Source organism: Miniopterus natalensis, chromosome 1, assembly GCF_054644295.1.
Source record: "Miniopterus natalensis isolate mMinNat1 chromosome 1, mMinNat1.hap1, whole genome shotgun sequence".
Lineage (NCBI taxonomy): Eukaryota > Metazoa > Chordata > Mammalia > Chiroptera > Miniopteridae > Miniopterus > Miniopterus natalensis.
This window is the reverse complement of record NC_142081.1, coordinates 200,963,477-200,987,979: the sequence shown is the minus strand read 5'-3', so window position 1 is coordinate 200,987,979 and position 24,503 is coordinate 200,963,477. Positions and strand designations below refer to the sequence as shown.

The 24,503-nt window shown below is 54.9% G+C and overlaps 1 protein-coding gene across 1 annotated transcript; it reads right to left on the bottom strand.

The window, feature by feature from the left end:
* Nucleotides 1–932: 932 nt before the first annotated feature.
* On the bottom strand, nucleotides 933–24,277 carry LETM1 (leucine zipper and EF-hand containing transmembrane protein 1). Its single transcript, XM_016195885.2, has 12 exons — nucleotides 24,136–24,277; nucleotides 20,387–20,530; nucleotides 19,869–20,006; nucleotides 18,984–19,187; nucleotides 12,069–12,188; nucleotides 10,648–10,779; nucleotides 10,174–10,317; nucleotides 9,420–9,548; nucleotides 6,226–6,360; nucleotides 4,886–5,076; nucleotides 3,968–4,106; nucleotides 933–3,312 (listed from the first exon to the last, which is right to left on the bottom strand). The coding sequence occupies exons 1-12, from the start codon at nucleotides 24,187–24,189 to the stop codon at nucleotides 3,145–3,147; spliced, it is 1,698 nt and encodes a 565-aa protein (XP_016051371.2). The 5' UTR covers nucleotides 24,190–24,277; the 3' UTR covers nucleotides 933–3,144.
* Nucleotides 24,278–24,503: the final 226 nt, after the last annotated feature.

The following is a 24,503-nucleotide window of genomic DNA, read 5'->3' as shown; positions in this document are numbered from 1 at the left end:
GGATGTTTCTGGCTTTGCCAGGGCCAACCCTTCAGGCGGCTGCTGTACCCTCTGGGCCGAAGCCCCAGCTCTGCATAGCTGGCCAAGGGCCTGCCTGCCCACAGCCCTGGTGCCTTTCCTATGTGGCCTTCTGAATCGTGGACTCACGTGGCTCCAGTGGAGAAACAGGCTCCAGCCCAGCCTCATGTCCTGGGTGCCCGCTGGGGCTGTGGTCCCGGCTCAGGCCCTACCTGCCCACAGGCTCACACAGGGCCTGGCCTCAGAACTGACCCACAGTGAGCACATGGTCCACAGCATGAGGGTCTGGGGGCCTGCTGGGGGCACCCCGATGAAGCTGGGTGGGCACCTCTGGTCCGGGGGCCAGGCATGAGGAGGGTAAGGGCTGAGGCCTGGGCTGGTCTCAGAGGAATGGGAAGCCGTGGAGGGCGGCCCCCAGGCAGGGTGCTGGGCGTCGGCAACGGTGGAAGCAGCCCACTCTGTCCCCCAAGGAGCCTGGTACCAGTGCAGGGGTGATGCCCCCTGAGAGACTCAACATCCTGGGGTAGGGTGGGGTCCTATCCACTGAGGGGCTAGAGGGGGCTGGGAGGACAGGGGAGACCACTTTGTGCCTGTCTGCCTGCTACTGGGACCCTCTGCCAGGCGGCCCTCCCAGCCAGGCCTCAGCTCTCCACCTTGGAGAGGCACCCCTGCCCACAGTCCCTCAGGCTCTTTGGGGAGCAGGCCGTGGTAGGAGCCCTACCTCCTCCAGGACCCCCCAAGGCAGCGGGGGCCACACCCTTGGTCAGCACTGTCTCCATGCCCAGGGGCCTCAGTCTTGCAGAACAGAACTGTGCTGTCTGGGTGACCCCCAGGTTCGAGGCAGCCACCGAGGGTCGGGTGGGGGAGGGCCTGGTCAGGCAGCAACCACCTCACCTAGCTGGACAAATCAATCACCGAGTGGCGACAGGTCATCAAGATAACACTTTATTCAACCCTGGCCTTACATCAGCTTGGGTGTCTTGTCACCAGCACAGTGTGAGGGGGACGAGCAGAGCACTGACAAAGAACAAGGCGAGGGCTTGCGCCCCGGAAGGTGAGGGTACCAGAGCCCCCCTTCTGCAGGGAGGCAGAGCCAGACCTGGGCCACACAGCTGTCACAGGCAGACACGCAGACAGTCGTGACAATTTCCACCTTGACGTCTTACTTTGAATTGTTATGGGAACATTAATTTGATATTTTAATAAAGCCATTATTTCTGAGAAAAGTGCTTAAACATGTGAAGCCGGGGCCCCTGGAGGACACGTGGAGGCAGAGGCAGGGCCCTGCTGTGAGAACCACGCCTGAAGCTCTTCAGTGGCAGGGCCCAGCATGTTAACAAATCCCGAATGGAAGACTCCATGTGACTGTGGAAGCCACGTGCAGTCCCCCGAACCTCTACTGAAAAGCGGGCCTGTGGGAGGGGAGGGCACATGTGCTAAGAATTCCCATCTCACTCTCAAGCAGGCAGACACCACGCTCCCGACAGCGGGAGCTTCTTAAACCCCTCGTCAGGCGAGACTCCCATTTCTAGATCCACCTGCACCCGCACACTGGTCTCAGCTGCAGTGAGTCAAGGTCAATACAGTAGAAGCAAACACAAAATGAAGGGGAAGCCTGTAGCAGAGACGGCCAACCTTACAAAAGCTGAAGGTTCCTGCTAGCAGCTCGCGCCTGTGCAGCATGAAGCCCCTGCAGCAGGGGGGCAAACGCTGCTCCTCAAAGCTGCAGACAACCAGGAGGGCGGCTGCACACAGGAGGGATACACAGGGCGCCTGGCAAGGCAGCAAGGATGGGGACGGGAGCCAGGCGCAGCTGATGGGGCCCCAAGGTACTGCTCACTAGTAGGATGGCCGCCGTCCATGGGCACACTGGCCAAGCTCATGGGCAAAGACACCTTACAGCTGAAAACCAGGCCACGAAATACATGAGACGACCCACAGACACTCCAGAAGCATCGGGAGCGCACTGCTCACAGAACTGCAATAAAAATCCTTTAGGACCCAGTGTAGACGTACAGAGGTTACACCTGAGGATACAAAATCTCACTCCTACATTGTGTCAAGTCTCTGCTTCAAGGGCCTAATAAAGTTTCAAGTAATTTAGAAGTTATCAGTTCTGAGCCCTCCTCGCCCAGCTGACCTGGCCGCTCTATTCCTGTCCTCCAACCCTATGTTTGGATTCCCCTAAAAGAAGTCTTCCCTTCAAAGGTCAGACAGAGCTGAGGCCACAGGACACCTGGCCCTGCCCACCCCACGCAGCCACCCTGCCTGAGAGCCAGGTGCTGAGCCCTCGGGACACCAGGGCTACACAATGAGCCTTTCTGCCAGCCCCTGGGTGCCCACCATAGGGCCGGGAGCAGACACCTGCCTGATCCTTCGAAAGGAGCTGCCCAGGAGAGCAGATGGTGGGTACCTGGAGGCCCCGGGACCGCAGAGCTGTGACAGGGTGACGCCTGGCGGCCGCACCCACTGCTAAACAGGCACAGTGGTATCTGCTCTGATCGCCCACGGGACAGCGAGGTGCTAACCACCCAAATTAGGAAATGTTCCAAGAGCCACAGCAGCACAATACATTTCCAAATGTCAACGCTTCATTAGTGTCACGACACGCTTTACATTAGAGACCACGCTTGAGCCAGGCAGACTGCGGGTAATTGGTTAAAGGGTTAGGTAAAAATCAAAGGTGAATCAAGAAAGCTGACACAGACAGGAACCCCGCGTGACAGGACGCTCCTGCCCGATCGTGATTCTGCGAGGCCACACGGCGACCAGGGACGTTCTCTCAGTGGTCAGACAGGGCTCTGGAGACATGACACAGACATTCAAGTCCAAGTCTGCAGACCAGGGTCTCCTCCGGAGCTGAGGGGTCCACGGCCCAGCCTCTCCTCCGGGACAGACACCACCAGGCGCAGGCCCGAGCCACCTCTGAGCCAGGCCAGTGTGTGGCCACGGCGAGGACGCAGACACGGCTCCCTGCAGGCTCGGGGGCTCCAGACTGGTTGACTCTTCGTGGAATGACGAACATTAAAGATTACTTGATGGTGGAAGTTCCTGATTTATTCCAGACAAAATATAGACGTGTCACTACTAGCGTCTCCTCGCGGCAGAAGGGCAGGTGGCGGGCGGCTACCCCTTCACCTCGGCAGCCTCCTTCCCCGCCTTCTCCGCCTTCTCTGCCTTCTCCTTGGCCTTCTCCTTCTCCTCCACCTTCCCCTCCTTCTCCAGCGTCGCCAGAATCTCTGCCACCTGGCTGGTGGAGATGTGAATGTCCTCTTTATCCACCAGCTCAACCACCTACACACAAGAGAACAACAAGGAATCAGGGGGGCTGTTCCCCTGACCACCAGGCTGGGACGGCCACCGGCACCCAAGCACTCCACTGCCCACCAGGGCCCCTGGGAGCCTCCACTGCCCTGGTCCTCAGAGTACTGGCCCCCACCCCACGGGCCAAAAGGCTCATAGCCCCACAACAGGTTACAAGCTGCCAGGGGGACGGTGCCTCCCCCAGGGCCCAGGCTGCAGGGACACATCTCTGTCCGTCCAGGGCCTGCCCAGGAGGCTCCCCCAGGAAGAGTGCAGGGTGTGCAGGGCTCGGACATCTGAGGAGGAGCCCCAGGGAAGGGGCAGGTGGCCTGGACTTGCCACTCCCAGCCTGGGCAGCTGGCGAGTGATGACGGTTCGAATGTGCACCTGCTGCTGCCTCGATTCCCAACGAACCGAGTTAGCTGAAACTCCTAACCAGCTGGACAGACAAGGACCCTCAGAACTTCTGCAAAAGCGCTTGTCTCACGGTCTTCCTCGTGGGGGGCTCCCGCTCCAAGCCTCCTGGGCTGCCCAAGCTTTCGCACCAGGGACCTCAGTGGTGCCCTCAGGGTCACCTCCCAGGCCTCAGGACTGTCCAGCGCACCTCCGCCCCGGGGGTCTGCCTGCCCTGCCAGCCCCACCCCACCTTGACGAGGTCGTTGATGTTGACCCGGCCATCCCTGTCCTCATCTAGTGCCGAGACCAGGCTGATGAGCTTGTTTTCTGGAATGTGCTTGATCTGCTTCATGGCGTTGACGAGCTCGGTGACGCTGACGTCAGTCTCCCTGGTAGGGGGGGTGCAGGGTGAGAGTCCGCATGTGACAGGGCCTGCACCCAATCTCAAGGCTCCCAGGTCAGCCCTGCCCCTTCCTGTGGGGACACCCAGCCAGCTGGGACAGAGAGAAACCAGCCCTTGGCCCAGGTGCTGCGTGTGCAGCCCCCGAGCCCGGTACTCCCTGGGCGGTGTTCCCCAGTCTGTCTGCGCCGGGGGGGCTGTTGCTTTCTGACCAGTGAGGGCAGGTGGGCCCATACACACAGCAGGTCAACCCAAAAGGGGACGCTGACCTTGTCTAGGGGCAAAAGGCCTCCAGCCCAAGGACAGGACAGTACAGAGCCTGGTCCCCAGGGGAACCGAGAGTCAGCTACCACCACTGGTGGGGTAGTTTCATTCTGGGACACCAGTGCAGCAGACCCAGTGCATGCATGGGGGTGATTACTGTGTGTCCCTGGAGCCGAAGGGGACTGAGGCTGGAGGGTGGGGAAGTGTGGTGGGAAGGGGGACAGATATAGCTTCCAGGGGTGCTGTGAGCTGGCCAGCAGCCTGGAGAGATGTGGATTGAGGTGAATACAGCAGGCGAGCGGACAGGGGCACAGTGTGGGCACACAGGGAGAGAGGACAATAGCTGCCGGGGAAACATATGGAGAAGGGAAGCTGACAGGATGGGTTTCTGGCTGGAACCACTGGGTAAAGGCAGGGCAGCCAGGACCAGGGCTACAAATGCACTGGACTCAGCAGCACTTAAGCCCTCTGGTCCTCAGCCCTGGCATCCACGCCCACACTTACCCCGTGGGCAAGCCCGGGACAGCCGGGCCCAGCTTGCCGGCCTGCTGGTCCGCCTCCAGTTGTGCGAGCAGCTCGTCAATCTGCCCGATCATCTGCTGCACCCTCTTGGTCAGCCTCTTGCTGGCTTTGGACTCTTCCACCTCCATCTCTTTGCCAGTCTTTGAAAGTTCCTTCTTAATCTCTTGCAAGTCCTAATGAAGTTATTTTGTAAAAAGATGGTCTTAAAATAAAAAAACTTACAATAAAGTTTACCCTATAACCTAATTAATTCAATCTGGTGTCCAGAGGGTGACAAGCTGCCACTGTGGGTGGAGCAGACACCTCGGGGCCCACCATGAGAGGCACCGCCTGCTGGTATCCAGCACACATGGCTCTGGTTTCTGCAAACTCAAACCTGTTTTCTAGCAAAGGGAACGGAGTCTGTCTGGAACCTCAACTCTCCTCCTAGCTGTTAAAGAGTAAATAAATAGATAAAAGAATCAAGGAATGGTAAGTATCTTCTTAAATTCACACCAGTTTTTCCCAAGAGCAAAGATGGGGGAAAAGAAGATGGGGGGCGGGCTGGACGAGGGAAAGGCTGAATTTATGATACACCCCTAATTTCTGACAAAATTCAAGAACAAAAAGGCTGCCAGGAGAAAGTTAAAAAAAAGGCAAATTACTTTTACCAATTTCAAAATTAGTCAACTTTCCCCAACAGAGCTGTGAAAACAGTTCTTTCAAGTCAGATTAGGAATACTGATAAAAAAGATATGTTTTCCTTTAAAAATAATCCATAGCCTGGCCAGGCGTGGCTCAGTGTCTGAGCACTGACCTAGGACCCAGGAGATCGTGGTTCCATTCCTGGGTTTCTGGCTCGATCCCCAGTCAGGGGTGTGCAGGAGGCAGCCGATCAATGACTCTCATCATTGATGTTTCTCTCTCTCTCTCTCCCTCCCTTCCTCTCTCTGAAATCAATAAAAATGTGTTTAAAAATAATAGTAATAAGTAAATAATAAAAATAATAACTACTATAACAGAAAGAAGTCTCCTTCAGGAAACCAGAAATGAAAATAAGATTTCACTACCAACCAGCCAGGTCCTTCACCCGACGCCTTCGTGTGCGGAGAAACTAGCGGGGACCGGCAGCTCCCAGGACAGGGGCAGCCGCAGTGGCTGTGCAGAATTACTGAACAAACTCAACCAGATCCATTTTCTCTCCAAATACCCAATGGTAACATACTATACCCTTTGGCTTATCAAATATTTGATGCAAGTAATATTGGAAACCAGCAGAAACCAGAATCTTAAGAGCAAGCCCACAGCCCACCTCGCTACAGTCCTGCGCCCACAGCGCCCACCTCGCTATAGTCCTGTACGTCGTCTTTCAGCAGCTGCAGCTCCTCCTTCTCTTGCCTCAGGGACGCTGTCTGCTCCTTCAGCTTTGAACAGGCGTCGCTGAGGATGTCGATTTCCTCCTTGGTGATCTCCTCTCCCTGGAAGGAGACAAGGCAGAAGCACTGAGATGAAGGGGAATCATCCTGCATGTGGCGGAGCCTCAGGCGCCTGCACAGGCCCAGCCCTCACGCTCCCCTGCGGGAGTGGCCGTGTCCTCTGACATGTGAACAACAGTGAGACCGTCCCTGTCCAGAGAGAAGCGTCTGCCTGTCCCCCCGCGACGCCCCTCGATGTATGACCCTCGCCCCTGCCTCCAGGAGACCAGGTGGTGGTGCTGGCATTCTGCACAAGGCATTTCCTGACTCCTCGCTCCCCAACTCCAAGATTCGTGTGTCCCTGTCAGGGCCAAGTGCTTCCACACAGTGCAGACACCACGCGGCTCATCCCCTCTCCTGGCTACTCTAGGTCCCCTGAATTCCCATGTAAGTTTCCACGTGACTCTGAATTTCAACAGAAGGGCCTGCTGGGATCTATCTGGCTGGTCTTGAATCTACAGAGCAGTTGGAGAACTCGCATCTTCCGGAGTCCCCGCACCTGCGGTGCAGCAATCGCCGTTCACCTGGCTCTGACTCACCTGCACAGTGTCTCCAGCACGCAGTGTGCAAGTGTCCCAGACCTGTTTTTAAACCTGTCTTGAGCTGTTCATTTTTCAGCTGTTCCTGTGACACACTTTGACATGTCCCATTTCTGATGACTCATGACCAGCAGAGACGGTCACTGACTTGCAGGTGCTCTCGTCCTTTGTGAGCAAAGACCACTTCACTTCCTCTTTTCTGATAGGTGTGGTTTTGCTTTTCCCCTTACCCACCTGTCCTGGCCAGACCTTCAGTGCAAGAAGGGGATGGGGAGGGTGACGGCTGCACCATTGTCCCCACAAGGGGCATCCTCCTCGACTGAGAAGTTTCTTACAGGTCCTGGGCTGTCGGCTTTCTCTGCGCCCACTGGAAGGACCACATGTGGTTTTCTCCTGTTAGCGTAGTAACTACACTGACTTTTATTCCCTGGAAACCCCCATTGCGAGGCTTTACCCTTGTTACAGACGAGCTGCACCTGACTTGCTGTAAGTCTGTTGAGAACTCTTCCCCCTGTTCCTGGAAGACACCAGCCTGTGGTTTCCTCACATCTGGTTCTGGCCTCAGGCAATGCTCATCTCAGAACGAGCTGGGGAAGAGCCCTTCTCCCAACGTCCTACCAGAACTCTGCAGCCCTGTAAAGGACTCTTCCGTACAGGTGGACTCCCAGTGCCTTCACCTGGGAAGCCAGGTGGCCCTAAGGCATCCGCTGTGGAAGGTTTTTCAGCCAGACTGCACTTCCTGACGGGCAGAGCTCCTTAGCTCCTCCACCCAGATATGGCCAGGCCTGTGGGGCCCACAGGGACAGAGCGCTGGGTCCCACGCTTTATAGCATCTTTCCAATGAACCCAGGCTCCTCACTGTCATTTTAAAGGTCTGTGCTTCCTGCTAATAAATCCTTGGCAACCCTTAGTTCCTAAGTTCTCCTGTGAGTTCTCACTGTCCCTTTTAAAAAAAATCATCACTGAGAATACGTTTATTGACCAAGGACACAATTACTGATTTTAGAGAGAGAAAGGGAGACAGAGAACTGTCAATGTGAGAGAGAAACACTGATCAGTTGCCTCCCATACACACCGCAACCGGGGATTGAACCCACAACCTTTTGGTGTGTGGGGCCAGGCACCAACTTACGGAGCCACCAGGCCAGGGCCTCATCGTCCTTGGACATCTAAATTTTTAACTATCAGAAATGGGATGCATCTGTTTCCATGAAGACAGCCAACCATCCTGGCCCCACTTACTGACAGGTGCCCCTTCTCCACACCCCACTCCATGGACCCAGCCTGTCTCACCTCTGCTCAGGTGTCCCTAACCCAGCCCCACATCCCCTTAAAATGACCCTTGTATCTCAGTCACTAACCCCTCCCAGGTTGCCCTTTGAGTCCAGCTCTGCCAAACTCCCAGGACCCCCTTCCTCCCAGCTCAGCCAGGCTCCTGGGACTTCCCTCCTTCCTCCTGGGTCTCAACATGTGGGTAACCTGCTTATTTCCATACGCCCCCAGGCCATGTCCCAGGAGTGGGCAGGCCTCCCTCCTCCTTCTTTGGGCCTCAAGGCCATCAGTGGAATGAAGCAGAGAGGCCCCCCAGGCTAATCCCAAGCCATGCCCGTATCCAAAAGCAGCCCGGCCAGGCTCTGGACAGCCACACCCCACCCACTGCCTACCTCCCAGCATGCTGCCTTCGCAGGTCACAGTTCAATGCGAAGACCCAGCTTGGGTGCTTTGTCTCTGCTCGGGAATATCTGCATCTTCCCGAACCCCAACCCCCAGGCCTTACAGTTTTGCTTCCCTCTCTGCTCTACAACTGCTCTTGCCAAGGCCACTGACAACCCACACTGCCCATCAGGGGTCAATCCTCAGGCCTCGTCTACCCATCCTTTAGCACCACCTCCTAACACACCCCCTCCTCCCTGGCAGCCCTCATGGCCTCGTGGAATTCCCAGACATAAATCTGCCACCCCGGTCTCCTACTCTAGCTGCCAGGCGGACGTGGCCATGTGGTTGGCAGACATCTCCTCCCTACAACGTGCCCCAGAAGCTGCTCTGTCCAGGTGTTCCCTGTATCTGGCCCACCTGGTAGTTCCAGACAGGAGTTCCATGAGGGGAACAGGCTATACCAGGACGGCAAGGCCCAGAGACAAGTACCCCCAGGGTGCACAGCACATAACAGGCTGGGGTGCTGGAGCCCAGGCCACCAGAGAAAGTGACAGGAGGTGGGCCTCTGTGGAGGGACCACAGCAGCGTCCCCTCCCACTGCCCAGCCCAGCTGACCAGAAGACAGACCCCTTTCTGTGTGGGTACCCTGGCACTTTGAGCACAGAGGGCCTGGGCACCGAGAAGCAGCCCCCTCAGCTCTACCTTCTAGGTGCAGGCGCTGTCCTCATACCAGGCCTCCCAGGAACACCTGCAACCTGCAGCCGCAACCTCCTTGCCCATGTCCCCAGGAGTCTACAAGCTGGCCCGTCCTCACCCATGCTCAGCTCTGCCCTGCATCCCTCCTGGGCATGCGTGAGTGCTAGTTACCTTCACACCCTCCAGGATGGGGGCGGTGTCCTTCAGGTCCTCTGACGGCAGGATGTTGGCCACTTCTGGCTGCAGTTCGGCCACAGGCCTCCCAGGTGCAGCCTCCGCCACTTCAGACGCCATTTCCTTCTGAAACACAGGAAGGGCCAGCTCAGTGCCACCCACACCCACGGCTTCCCATGGTGTCCACACAGGCACTGGTGTGACACTGGTCAGGCACTCTCTAAACAGGCCTGCATGTGGTGGAGATTCATAAAGCCTGTCATTCGGCAGTGGGGACCTGCCTCCGCAGGTTTCAGGCAGGACCCTCCAGACAGATGATGTAGAGTGACCAAGTGCATTTACACAGCCAGCAGCTGTGCACAGCTGTGCACCAATATTCAACACTCACCCAGGCCTCACAAGCAGCCACCACACCTCATGTCCTCTTTAGTCCTGTCCTGACCACTGCATGAAGCTACCCTAGAACTTGCCGAATAAACGCCTTATGGGAACGTGTGTCGAGAGCCGGAAGACATCTGCAGCCTGGGCCAGCAGCTAAGCTGGCCCTGCTGTGCTGACCAGAGCCCAAACCAAGGCAGAGCCAGCTGACTCACCCCCCTGGCACCCTGAGCATTCCTGCCCCCACTGTGCCCCAGTATTCCAGAGGAAGAGGGGCCGGACCTACAGAGCCCCAGGCAGTCCTGAGACAGTTTCTGCAGCAGTGAAGCAGGCACCCTTTGCCATGTCCCAGCTCCCCCTGCGGGCCACTTACCGCGGCCTCTGAGAGCCTCTGCAGCTCCTTCTCCCGGTGCTCCTGCTGGATGGCTGCCTCCTCCTGTAGCGTGGCCTCCAGCTTCGCCTTGTTGTCCACCTGCTCGCCCTCCACCTCTGCTGCCTTCACCTGCGCTTCCTTCGCCTTCAGAGAGGGCAAACCTGGGCGTGAGCCTATGGGCTGCCACTGCCAGAGTCCCACAAAGACCCCCTGCCCCAATTCTGACTTGTCGACACCCAGGCTTCTGCTGAGGCCCCCAACAGCTAGGAAACACCACGAGGCCCGAGGATCACCTTCCGCACAGCTGAGGATCCCTTGCTGTTCAGAGAAAGGACAGACCCAAGAGGAGGGAAAGGTGCATTGTGGACCAAAGGGTTCCCATGGCTGAGGGGTGGGTGTTTCTGTGGTCCCTACCCTCAGAAACTGGAGGGCCCCTTAGAGTGCGCAGCAGAACGGTCTCCCAGTAATACGTACCACAATCTCTGGCAGGGTCTGCAGCGTGGACTTGAGCTGGTCGGCGGGCGACAAGGTGTCTGGGAGGTACATGGCGCGGGACAGGATGAGAAGCGATGTAGGGATCTCCTGGTGCAGGTGCAGCTCCAGCCACTGGAATTGGAGGTCAATACCCAGACTCACCTGTGGGCCTTGTCCCGCCCACACCTGGGACCTGGACGGGCTCTGGCCCTGGAACTTTGCTGCCTGTTCTGGTCTGGCTGCGGGGAGGGGAGGAAAAGGGGACTGGCGGCAACTGGCACAACAGGACTTGAGTAGATGGAGCCACGTTCCACTGGGACGCATTCTCAAGCTCTGAAAGGTTGATTTACTGCCTCGTTTTGTGACTCGATGCCCACCTGAGTCAGCCGAGCACAACCCCAAAAGACCTTGAGGTAACACCCTGGAAGCCAGGCCTCAGGGTCGGGAAACACTGGGCAAGATGAGATTTGTTGCCAGGAAGTTTCACTTCAAAGTGGGACAAAGACCCCCGCAGGTGATACTTGTGAATTCACTCAACACTCGGGGCTTACACACCTACTATGCACCAAGGACTCCTTTAGGCTATTTTAATCACAAAAAGACAACACTCAAACTGACAAGAGAGGCCCTGACAACGTTTGGACAAAAACTGGACACAGGACAGATGAAATGAGATGGAACTTGAAGAATAGGGAAAGGTGCTCAGGACAGTAAAACCACCAGAGAAAGAAAAGATGAGAGCACTTGAACCACATGCTGCGAGCAAGCCCCAGGAAGGTGGGAAATGCACCAGCAGGCCTGGCACATTCAGTAGAAAACAGGGCAATCACCGCACACAGCAGGGCATGCCAGGGACCCTGTGGAAGGTGCAGCAGCCAATGATAAGTGGAGAGGTGGGAACAGACTGCGTAACAGACCACATCTGTGTCAGAGGGGACCTGATGTGACCCGTGTTTGAGGGTGCCAGCAGCATTGGAGGTCAAGAGGCAGACCGCCTGGCACCCTGCACTTTATGCCTCCCGACGTGAAAGGAGGATCGCTGTGAATGCTGCTTCACGAGGGCTGATTGTCGGGGGGCAGAGATGCCCGAGGTGCTGGAAGGGGCAGGGTGGGCTGAGAACCTGACCTCAGTGAGAGACATGCCCAAGGGCAGAAGACATCCTTTTTCAAGGACATTAACATTACCACAAGCTGCTGACAAAAACGAGAGCCACCCTCACAGGTGGTGAACACTGGGTGCCACAGAATTGAGTCGAGACACCCTATCCAGGCCCCTGCCAGATGGGAGGGGAAGGCCAAGGCGAGGCCTCCCAAGGCCCGGCTGCCACCCACGGGTCTTCCCACAGGAGCCTAAGCTGGTCTGATGAAAGAGAAGGGTCCTCAGACCACACGCCTGGCCCAGCTGCCCCACCAGGACGCACCTGCTTCAGCTGGTCCCGCAGGCGGTCTTCCGTGACACCCAGGGCCCGCATGCCTCTCGCTCGACATGCCGACTGCAACTCTTTGACATTGAGGCTGTCCACCCCCTCCTCAGCAATCAGCTGGAAAAGAAAATCAATGCATTATTCTTCTGAAAGGCCACTAGAGGGTTATGGTGCTGATGGCGACATGCTTGGGAACTGTCCAATTATAAGCCACTTTCCTAATGTGCTTTGTTAAGTAACAGATAAACCACCCCCACCAAGGCCAGTTCTGGGTTTGCAGGGACAGGAACCGTCTAACAAAGGGAGGTCTTTGGGAAGCTCTCCCCAGCCGGAGGGAGGAGGGACAAGCAGACAGGAGTTCCCCAGAGGATATGGGCCGCAGCATCAAGGGGACCGTGCAAGCAACAGGAGGGAGGAGACAAAGAACAGCAGTGGCTCCTTGTCTGTTCCCACTCCCAGACCTCAGTCCACCCATCCAACCTGGCCGTGACCCTGAGAGAGACAGTGCCGCCCCACCCACTTTCTTCATTAAGCTTTTATTTTGAGATGGTGGCAGATGAACAGGTGGTGATAACAGATGCAGATTCCCGGTTCTCCCGTGGTGACATCTCACAAGGTGCAGTACAAAACCACCACCAGAGGGGACGCCAGGCTGCTGCAGGCCAGAAGCCTCCACGCCCACAGGCCGTCAGGCCGCCCTGTGCACAGCCAGCGCCCTGGACCTCACACCCACGCAGCTGGTCTGCACTCCCCTGCCCTCTGACGCACGAGTGTGAATGCCCCCGTGCGGCACGTAACTTACCGGGATCCCACGAAGACCCATCCACGCAGATGGCCGGCGTGCCCCCCACCTTGTTGCACTTTGTGCTACGTCGCACTGCCCGGCATGCACATCTGCTTTAATGCCTTGTCCACTGAAGGGCATCTGGGTTGTTCCCTGTTTCAGTTCTTATGAAAAACTGCCTGTCTGCTTTCTGGTCCCCATCTTCCTGTGGGTTACGTAAATCCCAATGGGACTTCCCTCTCGTGTTTCTGGGTGGACCTCCTTCTGTGTGGACCCCAAGAAAGAAAACACCTACTAAAAAGGGATCCTGGAGGCTAGTTGGGCTCAAATTTTCAAAAACAGAGTCTAGCAGCCATTATCTACACAAGGGCCTCTCACAAAAACCACATTCAGGGAGCAGCCTGCTCTCACCTACCGGCCTCCACCCTGAACTGCCTGCCTGCGCTGTGTCCCCGCCATCTGAGCAGCCCTTATAAAGGTTTCCTGGAATCCTGTTTCAACCAGTAGGACCGAGGTTTTCCCCACCCAACCAGAACTGTATCTACAGCCCATCTTCTTCACCAACCAATAAGAATGTCTATTTTAACCAATCAGGACAGTGCCTCTTGGACCAATCAAACTGTGAGGGTTTGGAGCCTTCATTTGCATGAGGATGGACCAATCAGGAACCAGGGCAGGGACTTGTCTGTAAGCCAGCTCCCCTCTGGTTCTGGGAGCACACTTCCCCTTTCCACTGAGCTGAAACCCGGAGATGTCTCACTGCAGCAGGGCAGGGCAGCCCAGCTGGACAGGGGCCTGGCCCCAGGGCTGCCTCACAGCCATGCTGTTCTCACAGCCTTGCTGCGTCACAATTGAGCTGTTTTGCACTGAATAGTTTCCTTCTTCACTGCACCCCACATTGGGGATTCCTGTTTGGCGCTGAATTGGTGCCAATGGACCATGAGTGACCACATGGCATTTCCAGTGGCCACTCTGGGTACTACACGTGTGTAACTTGCCACAGTCTGTTCCAGTCCTGGTGAACTGTAGAAATCCCACTGCCCTCAGCGTCCCTTGACCGTCTTCCATTCTACTCACATAGAAAGCCACATGCCACAGCGCTGTCGTCTTTGCTTGAACCACCAAACTTGATGTAGAAGACACACAGGGAGGAAGAGCCTCTGTTGGATTTTCTCACTTTTCCTTCCTGATGTCCCATTTCTTCCTATCTTCCTTCCTGTTTAGAGGACACCTCCCTTCAGGTTCTTCTAGGACGTGCCTGCTGGTGACAAACCTCTTGGTTTCCCCCTCCTTCCTATAGGATACTGTTGCTTGACACAGGGCTCTGGGCCAACAGCTCTGCATCTGTATTCTTTTCCCTGCAGGTAAGATGTCACTTTCAAAATTATTTCTGTCCTTAAGTGCTCATTAGTTTGACTATGGTGTGTCTTGGTGTGGATTTCTTTGGGTTTATCCTCTCTGAGGTTCCCTCAGTTGCTTAAGCTCACAGAACTTAAGGAATTTGTGGGGTGTTCAGCCATTACTTTGCACACTTTTCCAGCTCTGCTGTCCCTTCTCTTTCCAGGAACCCCACGACACATGAAAAGTTCTGCAGTAATCCCACAGGTCCCTGAGGCTCTGACCACTTTTCACTATTTTCTCTTTGTTGTTTCGATGGGTGAATTCTACTGTTTTACCTTGAAGTCCACTGACCCCTATCTTTTGTCCTGTCCATGCTGCTGTAGGGCCCACCCACGGAGTCTTGTATATTGGATGGTACTTTTTTTATTTCTAAATGTCTTTATTGACTTCAGAGAGGGGAAGGGAGAGAAATAGAAACATCAATGATGAGAGTCACTGATTGGGTGCCTCCTGCACGCCTCCTACTGGGGATTGAGCCCGCAACCTGGGCATGTGCCCTGACTGGGAATCGAACCACGATCTCCTGGATGGTAGGCTGATGCCACTAAGTTTCCACGGGTTCTTCTTTGTTGTCTTCTTTGCTGAGACTGCATTTCCACGTAGTTCACTCCATCACTGCTGGGGAAGCATGTTCCTGTGGCTGCGTTCAGATTGTGCCTGGCCTCTCTAACCTGTCCTCAGTGCTGGCATCCACTGGTGACCATTCTCATTCACTTTGGGATCCTTCTGGTTCTTGGCATGGGAAATAATTTTCTACTGAAACCTAGGCATTTTGAATGTTATGAGACAATTATTTCAATTGTCTGCCTTAGCTGGCTCCCTCTGACGTGTGGGGTTAAGGGGCACTGTTCTAACCAACTTTTATAGATCCTGTAATTGATGATCTGGCATCTGTTGACCCAAACTAATGGCCAAAGTTATTTGCATCTCCCTGGTGGCCCAGTTTTCGTGGGCGCGCGAAAACTGTATTTCAAATCCTCCGACCACAAACTCCAACCTCTGTGTTTCACTTCCTGCCCAACCCAACGTCTCCAGCTGGCCACCCCCACCATAGTAACAAAGGCCCAGTCCCCTTCCGCCTCCTTCCCTGCTTCTGCTGCTTCCTGCTCTGGGTGTGTCAAGGTCTCCTATAGGCCTATGGTGCTGTGACTGTTTCTAGGGAACCATGAACAACAGGCTCCTTTCACTGGTACTGAGCTCCTTGTGCCATCAGTCAACCTCATAAATTGCATCCCAGGTAAACCCTCTGCTGGGGGAGGTACAGTGCTGCCTCGTTCCTGCCAGGCTTCCCACTGGGTCTCAGGAGACCCCCTCGGGGGGGACTACTCATGTGTCTGGGTCTACAGTTCTACATTTGTATTCTTTTGGGAGGGGTGAGTGAGGTTCCAGCTCCCCACCAAGAATCATAGACAACCCCTGCTGGGAGAGGCAGGAGAACCTCATTACTGGCCCCACCTGGCCTCTGCTGACCCGACCCCAGGGGCGGAAGGAATGCCTTAGAACTGGAGGTGGGGTGGAGGTCTCGGCCCCCACCCACTGTTGTATGTGGGGGCAGGGCCAGTGTTCCCTGCGGTGTGTGGCTGGGCAACCCGTCCTGGTCTGTGGTGGAGAGCAGGCTTTTGTACCTGACGGTGTTTCTGGATTGCCAGCTTCCTCAGCCCCAAGGCTGGGACCTATGAGGCACAAAGATGACCCACTGTGCTGCTCCTGGGTCCCAGGGTCATCTTCTCACATCTCAGTCTTCTTGTATTTTCTACTTCCTGTCCAGGGGAAAGTGTGCCCACTCCACCTTCTCGACAACCGAGGTCTGGCTGCCATTCCATTCCCGTGGAAGCTGATGCACTCCACAGTGAAATGACTTGTCCCAGGTCACAAAGCAAGTGAGTGGTCAGGCTCAACCCTGGCCGTCTGCCCTTCAGCTGCCTCTCCTGAGGTGGGGCAGCCACGCCATATGCACTCCCTGAGCAAGACGGCGCCTCAGGGACTGCCCACGTCGGCGTGGCTCTCCAGAAGAGCAGATGTCCTGAGCACCCTCCTGTGGACAAAATTCACAACATGCCAAAGACAATTTCCTCTTGTCCTTACAAATACTTAGGGATAACCCGAGAGTTGTAGCCACATGGAGTCATTGTCTTCACCAGACCAGCCCCCACTGAGAACAACGGGAGAGGCAGGGACAATAACACAGTCACGTTTGGAGCATTAGAAAGCTGAGATGACCAGGGTTTGGGGTAGTGAATATCTGTGGCCCAGGACGGACCAGGCAGCCATGTCATGTGGGCTGGCCATCCGTGAAACGACGGGGAACCAGGGCATGTGCCAACTCAGAGCAGGCTGAGTCCAGGCCAAAGGCCACTGCTAAGAGGCAGAGATATCTTGTCAGGCTAAGAAGAAACAGCAGGAGTCAAGGGGCTGCTGAGGCAGGCAAGCCCTGAGGGCTACAGCCCAGGGAGAGGGCAGGCATAGGAAACAACCCTGGTGCTGGGTCTCAAGCTGAGCAGGGCAGAGGTGAAGGGCCAGGCAGAGACTCCACACAGCAGATGGGCAGCCAGGGAAAAACCGGCCCAGCCTGGTGCATCTGTATCATGGGGATACAGTGACTTCTCCTGGGGGGCTGTGCCACTCAGGAACTCTACAGTGTTTCAAACAGTGTCTGTATTTGAAAAAACAATACTACATACAAGCAAAATCAAGACAGAAAACAAACAAAAAAAGACCTCTATTTCACACTGTCACGGGAACAATCAGACATGAACCAAGATTAGCATGTTCAAGAAAACGGATGGCAAGATGGACAGTTTTATGTGAAAACTGAAATCTTAAAAAACACACCCCAAAACAGAATTCCTAGGGTTGAAATGAAGAACTCAGAATGGGTTTAAGAGTAATTAAACCCATGCTCTGGCCAGGCAGCTCAGTGGTTAGAGCATCATCCTGCTACCCAAGGTTGTGAGTTCAATCTCTGGTCAGGGCACATACAAGAATCAACCAATGGCCTGGCTGGTGTTGCTCAGTGGTTGGGTGTTGACCTATAAACCAGGAGGTCACGGTTTGATTCCCAGAGAGGGCACATGACTGGTTGTGGGCTCAATCCCCAGTAGGGGGCCTGCAGGAGGCAGGCAGCCAATTGATGATGTTTCTCTCTCATCATGGATGTTTCTCTCTCTTTCCCTCTCCCTTCCTTCCTCTCTCTGAAATCAATAAAAAAAAATTAAAACAATAACCACCAACCAACGAATACATAAGTGGAACAACAAATTGGTTTCTTTCTCTCCCCCTTCTTCCTGTCTCTCTAAAATCAATCAATAAAAAAAGAGGCCTAGCCGGCGTGGCTCAGCACTTGAGCACTGACATATGATCCAGGAGATCGCAGTTCGATTCCCGGTCAGGGCACATGCCCCAACTGTGGGCTCGATCCCCAGCAAGGGGCATGCAGGAGGTGGCTGATCAATGGCTCTCAGGCTTGATGTTTCTCTCTCTTCCTCTCCTTTCCTCTCTATAAAATCAATAAAGACTTACTAAAAAAAAAAAAAAAAAGTTAAAAAAAAGTTAAAAGAGTAATTAAACCCAGAAGAAGAGATGAATGATCGAAAGGACAAGACGATATGTAGAGAAGAGTGTGTGAGGACATGGTAAAGGGTCCAGCGGAGAATGTGGCAGTGGGGGGGAGGGCGAATTTAGTGAGGTGGTGGAAGCACCCCGATCAGTAAACAGAAAAATGGCAAATTATCATTGTAAAATGGCTAAAATCCCAAAACAAAGACAACCTGAGAGGCTGCCGGATGGACACCTTCCAAGGAACAGTAACAGGCCCACCCACCCCACTGAATGGCAGCCTGGAGTTCTATACTTGGCAAAAATGCCCTGAAAACCAAAAGGAAGGGAGATCCCCACACAGGAGAAACTAAGAAAAGCAGTCACAAGGAGGCAGTTCAGGGAGGAGGTGTCTGGGTGGAACGGGGGCAGGATGGCACGGGAGGAAAGTATTCATCAAGGGGCCTGAGATGCCACAACACCAGGCGAAGACATGTGCAGAGAAGTCTTGGGAAGGAGCCAGCACTGCCGGGAGGGTGGGAAAGTGTGCTGTAAACCTCAGGGAAACTGCCAAAATGACAAGTAAGTAACAGGCTAATGGGGGGGGGGGGGTGGAATAACAAAATAATACTTGCTTCACCCAAACAAGGCAAGAGAGGAGATCAAGGGTCACATAAGCAGGTGGGACAAACAGACTGTGGACTAAACACTCATTCGAAGCCAGATGACGAACGTGTGGCGGGTGGAAGGACTCAGAAAGCCTGAAGTGAAAAGCTGGGGAAAGCTGTCCAAACACCAGACACCACAGATTTGAAGGCAAGAGGAGCTACTAGAGAAAGGGGGCTGTTTCATGAATTCTTAGAAGCACCCTCGGGGCACACAGTACAGGCCTGGCTGTGGGCAGGCAAGTGGGCCAGGGAGCAGTATGGTCGTGGGCCAGCACTTGCTTTTGACTTTCTGCCTTCTACTCAGAGGCCCAACTCCAGGTCACTATTTTAAGGAAATTATCAAAGATCTTGGGCAAAAATCCATGTTAAAAGAAACTCATTGGAGTGTTGTTTAGGGAAGCAAAGGACTGGCTCAAATCAAGATTAATAAGTTACGGTACGCTCATCCCATAGAGCATGAGGCAGGCATAGAACTCACCTTCTCAGTGAGTACCTGGCGACACGGGAAGGTCCCCTACTGCTCACCTTGTCGTCGGCCTTGATGGAGCGCAGCCGCATGGTGAGCTGGAAACGCAGGAAGTTGTTGGTGCCCATGGACTGCAGCTCCAGCAGCTTGCACAGTGCCACCAGCTGTGGCCGTGTGAGGTTATCCAGGGTCAGCTCGTCCTCAAACAATTTGGAAAAACGAATGATTTCCTCATTGCTGGGTCTCTCCCCGGTCTCTCGGATCTGTAGGAGCAATGCTAAGTGTTACCCACAGTAGGGGCCTGTTCTCCAGAGTGTGCACAGGCGCGCGCGCACACGCACACGCACACACACAACCCCTCACAGGCTCAGGGGCCACTTGGCCCAAGCGAGGACATGAGGAAGACAAGTGGGAGTGCCTGGACCATCAGGCACAACCTCACAGCAGCCCCTCAGACTCGAGCCTCGAGGGCAGCCCGGACCGCAGGGCATGACTGGTAACCAGAAGAGGCGCTGGGCCTCTCACTGCTGGGCAGGAGGCCCTGCAACCCTCTCCCCAGCTTGGACATGGCTGTGGAACAGCCTGTGGTCTGTCCTCTCCTCCGCCCGGCCCCCATGCTTGTCACACTGCAGGGTTTCAGGTTCCTCATTTGCCAAACTCTCCCTCCCCCGGAGCTGCTGCAAAGTTGGAGACACAGGTAAGTACCTGAATGTCAGCAGATTCAAGTTCTCTGTACAAAGGCTCAACCTCACCGGTGTGGAGGGAGCCCCCCATAAACCCCTGGGTGGCAGTGGCCACCAGCATAGCAGGGCCTCTGGTGCCCATAGTAGAGAAGGGAGAATGGCAATGAGGACCGTCCCCAGGGAAGGGAGGTGGCCCGAGGCTCTAACCAGCACTAAGGACCAGTGGGCTGAGGTCACGGGGGCTCCGAAGCATCAGGGCACCTTCTGGAAAAACAAGGAGAAGTCCCTGGTGGCGTTCCCCTTGGCAGCCTTATTCTTCAGGGCCATCTCCTCAAGGGTGTCCTGGAGGAACTTGGCCAGCTCCAGCTTGACCCGCAGCTCCTTCTTCAGCCTCTCCTCCTGCGGGAGACAGGGCATTGCACTCCTCTGCCCAGAGCCCCCTCACGGGGGGCGTGCTGGATGGACCCTTTTCCTCCAGCTCCTGGTCTCAGACACACTGCAGGGACCCGGAGCAGGGCTGGCCAGGAATCCACACATGGCTGGGCAGGTGTGTCCCCAAAGACTGAAACAGGCAGGGTCCGCATGGCTGGGGCCCCATCCCACCCCACGAATGGGTCTTGGCCCGGCCTGGAGACACGGATCTAGGGAAACCTTGTTTTCACACACGTTTAAGAGAAACAGACCCGAGCCCCCACATCTGGTAAATACTCCTAGCATGGCTGACGGTCACGCAGGACACAAAACTTGAAAGCATCTAGTGCCTGACGTGTGGCTATCACCTTGATGGACTGGGTCTCGAATGTGGACGGCAGCATGTTGGGGAAGAGCTTCACGACCACAGGCAGCAGGAACTCCATGAAGGGCACCACGATGAAGACCAGGAAGGGCACCAGGCGGAAGAGGTCAGCGCAGATCCGGAGAAACTGCAAAGAGCAGCGTGGTCAGAGGTCACTGGTGGCACGACGTGTGTGGCTGGGAGCTCCAGGCCATAGATGGCCCAACAGACAACTCCCGGGGGCCATCACTTTCTGCGGGGCCTTCTGCAAAGCTGGCTGGGAGCTAACCCCAGGTGTGGAGTGGAACCCACACCACTGGGTGCCGCCAGGGCCCTCCCCCCCGAAGCACTGACCAGGGACCATGGGGTCCTGCTCTGTGGAAAGAGGTGAGGCAGACACAGTTGATGACAGCGACAGGTGGGGACTAGTCCTTGCTGGGAAGGCTGTGGCCAAACCACCCACCCCGAACGCTGTGCCTCTCTCTGGTTTCTCCTGAGATGGTCAGATTGAGGACTATACAACACAGCAATCACTAGAAAAACAATCCGAGTGCTTCATCAACATGAACACACTGCTGCTGATGCCATTAAAGAAATGGAACCTGGAGGTGATCAAAAGCCCCGGGCACAGGCAGCAAAACTTCCTCCCCGTGCAGTCACCACCCAGTGTAACGCTGCTTCCACTAAAACTGCCGTGGCTCCGAGGGCCGCAACCGTGCTCCCCTCCAAGTCCTCACCCCGTGGACAAGCAACGCCACAGCAGAAACGTCTCTCCGGAGGGCGGGGCAAGGACACGTGAGGAAACCCTTGGAGGCCCCACTACCACCACCTTTCTCCCTAAATCACGCATCCATGGTTCTTCCAAACCAGTCTCTATTCCAATGCCCCCAGCACACGACTTCCTAACGAAGCCCCCCCAACGTGTTGGCTCTGCCCTCTCCTGCACGCATTCTCTATCTATCATGAAACAGGCTCACAGCCCCACAGTCTTTGTGAGCTTATAGCTCACTCCTGTTTCTAGTTTATGCTCAAATGGTCCCAGATTTGGTCATGGAAAGACCCTTCAAATGGGTGCCTGTGTGTTATGACATATCTACGTTAACATTTTTAGCAGTTCTACTGACGTTTAACTTATTACCATAACATTCACCCATTTTAAGTATATAATTCAATGATTTGGGTTAAATTTCCAGATTGTAAGACCATGGCCAAAATCCAGCTTTAGCCTTTCCGTGATGCCAAAAAGTTCCACAGTGCCCATTTGTAGCTCACCACCATTTCCCCCTCAGCCCTAGCAAACAACAATTTGATGTACTTCTACAAATTTGCCTTTTCTGGACATTTCCTACACGTGGAACCGTACAACATGTTCTTTCAGGTCTGGCCTAACTATTGGTGCATAAACAAGCCAGTCACAAAAAGAAAAGCACTGCATGATCCCACTTACACAAGGTGACTAATGTAGTCAGATTCAGAGACAAAAAGGAAAATGTGTGAGGAGCAGGGAAGGAGGGGGCACTGACGTCCAACGGGGACAGTGTGTCAGTTTGGGGAGATGGAAAGAGTCCTACAGACAGATGCGGTCATGGTCACACAACAAAAATGGACTTTGTGCCACAGAACTATATCTCTAAAAATGATTAAAATAGTAAAACTTAGGTTGTGTATTTTACCACAGTGAAAAATAATTCCACCTATAATAGCACCAAAAGGTAGGAAACCACACAACACTGCTGGGAAACATGAAAAACGCCGTTTTGTACCCCTGGCCAGTCGAGGTTCTTCTCAAGCCTCTCGTGTTCTGGCACAGTCCCATCCCGTCACACTGCCTCTCAGTCCTGGCCAGCTGTGCTTTCCAAGGAGCCCTGGTTCCTCTTCATGGGGGCGACCAGAAGCTAAGGGCTGGCAGCCAGGTGTGCTCATTGCTATCAGGGTGTCGCTGCCACTAGGCCTGGTCACCAAATTGAAAGGGGGCAGAAGGTTCAACAGTAGGAAGGATCAAGGACCAGATAAGAGCCATTGAACAAAACCTCACTAAGTCACAAAATACCAGATTAATTCCTGGGACTCATAAGGAAGCTGCACAGTGACATTCAACTCTTAGGATCACTGTGTGATGAAGGGTCAACCTTCGAGTGCTGCACCTCAAGAAAGCTCCTCAGAGACCGCCCTGGAGGGAGAGGCCCTGGAGAGAGAAGCCGTGAGCACAGGTGGAGACAGAGACCTGGGCTCCTACCATCCTCTGACTAGACCACACCTCCTCTACAGTGGGCCGGCCCTCAGGCGCACACTGTCCTAAGGTGTGTGAAAGAAACCTAGGCTAACTCGGGCAAGAACTAAGGCTTATTCCGAGACAGTCTCCTACACAGCCACTTCACATGCTTGTCCAGGCAGTGCAGGCACACCGTGACTTCCCTCAGCATCACCACCTGCTCCTGTCACTGTAATGCACTTGGTGTGGAAGCTGGATCTCCTGAGTCAGGGGTGGGCATTGGGGGACAGAAACCCTCCTTGCACTGAGTACTGCAGGTCCTGGTTCCAGAGTCAATGCCTCTGTTCCACAGAAGCCCTCACGTGTCCTTCTCTAGAACATGACGAGCCAGCATTCAACAGTTATATAAACTTGAACTCACATTTCAAATGCACCTTCCACTTCAATAATACTTACATAAACTTTATATATTTTAAAACTTCTAATGTGTTTTTTTCTTTACCTTTGTAAATATCATAATTTTAAGAGTCACTTCTCTGTGATGATCAAGATCACTAACACTTTGTTCAAATTCACAGTATCTATGAAGCCCCAAACCGAGAAAACAGCAGCACAGCTCCACAAACCCTCTTCTCAATGCTGACAGCAGGGACCAGCCACCACAACCTCGGTCCGTGCAACTGGGACTTACTCAGCTGCTCCAACTTTTCCTTAGCAGCTCACACTGTCTTCAATGAAGTAGCGAAAACCCTGTAACTTCCACAGCAGAACGGGACAGGGAGGGCAGGAGTCCTGAGTGCTACAGCATCGCCTCGTCACTGCCCAGAAGACAATGTGCTCTGTAACCAATGTCCAGGAAATACTAACAGGATGACCCTGAGATTCTAGTCCAACTGTTCTTTCTTCAAATTACCCATCTGCATCCTTCTAAAACAGCTTCCCTTGGAAGATTCCAGCCAGTTAAACCACCTGTGTTGTCAATGAAATTCTTAAGAAAGAGTAAAAAATCAGAAGCCAGTTACTCTCACAGGTTAACGGCTAATTCCCAAGGTGTGGTCAGTGCCCCTTTTCTCACAAAGGAACTCTCTGCTGGCTGACTCTGAGGGAAGGGGCCCTTCTGTGCCTTTCCTTGGAGGACCTTAGGGCACTGAGAGCGAGAGCTGCCCCTTGTCCCCTGGGACTCAGCAAAAAGAAAAGAAACAGGGAAGGGGGAGGAAAAGCTGACAGTACGACTGTCAGTGACTTCTTTCAGACCCAAGTAAGAGAGCAGGTCTGGGCACCTGGGAACCGGAGAGAACCCTTGGAGGCTGTGCACCAAATGCCTACCGCAAGCTCCAGAGAACCGAGCGCGACCACCCTGCAGTCCGAGGGGAGGAGCACAGACCCCGACACGGAAAAAAAACGAGCCCAGAAGGACACGCACAGCCCAGCAACGAGCCAGACACAGTCCACCGCCAACAAGTGCGATTCAGCAGACGGGGGTCTGGGGTCTGCCCCACAAACGCCCGAGCTTGGCCCCCCACGCGCAGAGGGCGCTTTACCTGCCTGCGCTCGCGGCGGGTCAGCACATGGCCGTTGAGGATGCGCCACAGCATGCGTGCCGCGATCTTGGTGTCGATCCAGAGCAGGCGGAAGCCATGGTAGTAGTGCTTCAGCTCGTCCACCACCCTCTGCCGCAGGGGCTTCTTCTCGGTCACCTCCGCGGGGGGGCTGTACACCGGGCCGCCCTCCTCCAGCTTCTTGTTCTTGTCCTTCAGGGACTTGAGTGACTTCTCCACTACGGAGTCATCGCCCAGCGGGGCCGACGTGTGCCAGCTGCGCACGGGCAGGAACCGCGGCCCTGGGACGAGCCGGCCTACAGAGGCCGGGGCCCAGGGCACTAGGGCCACTGCACACGCGCGCTGGGGCC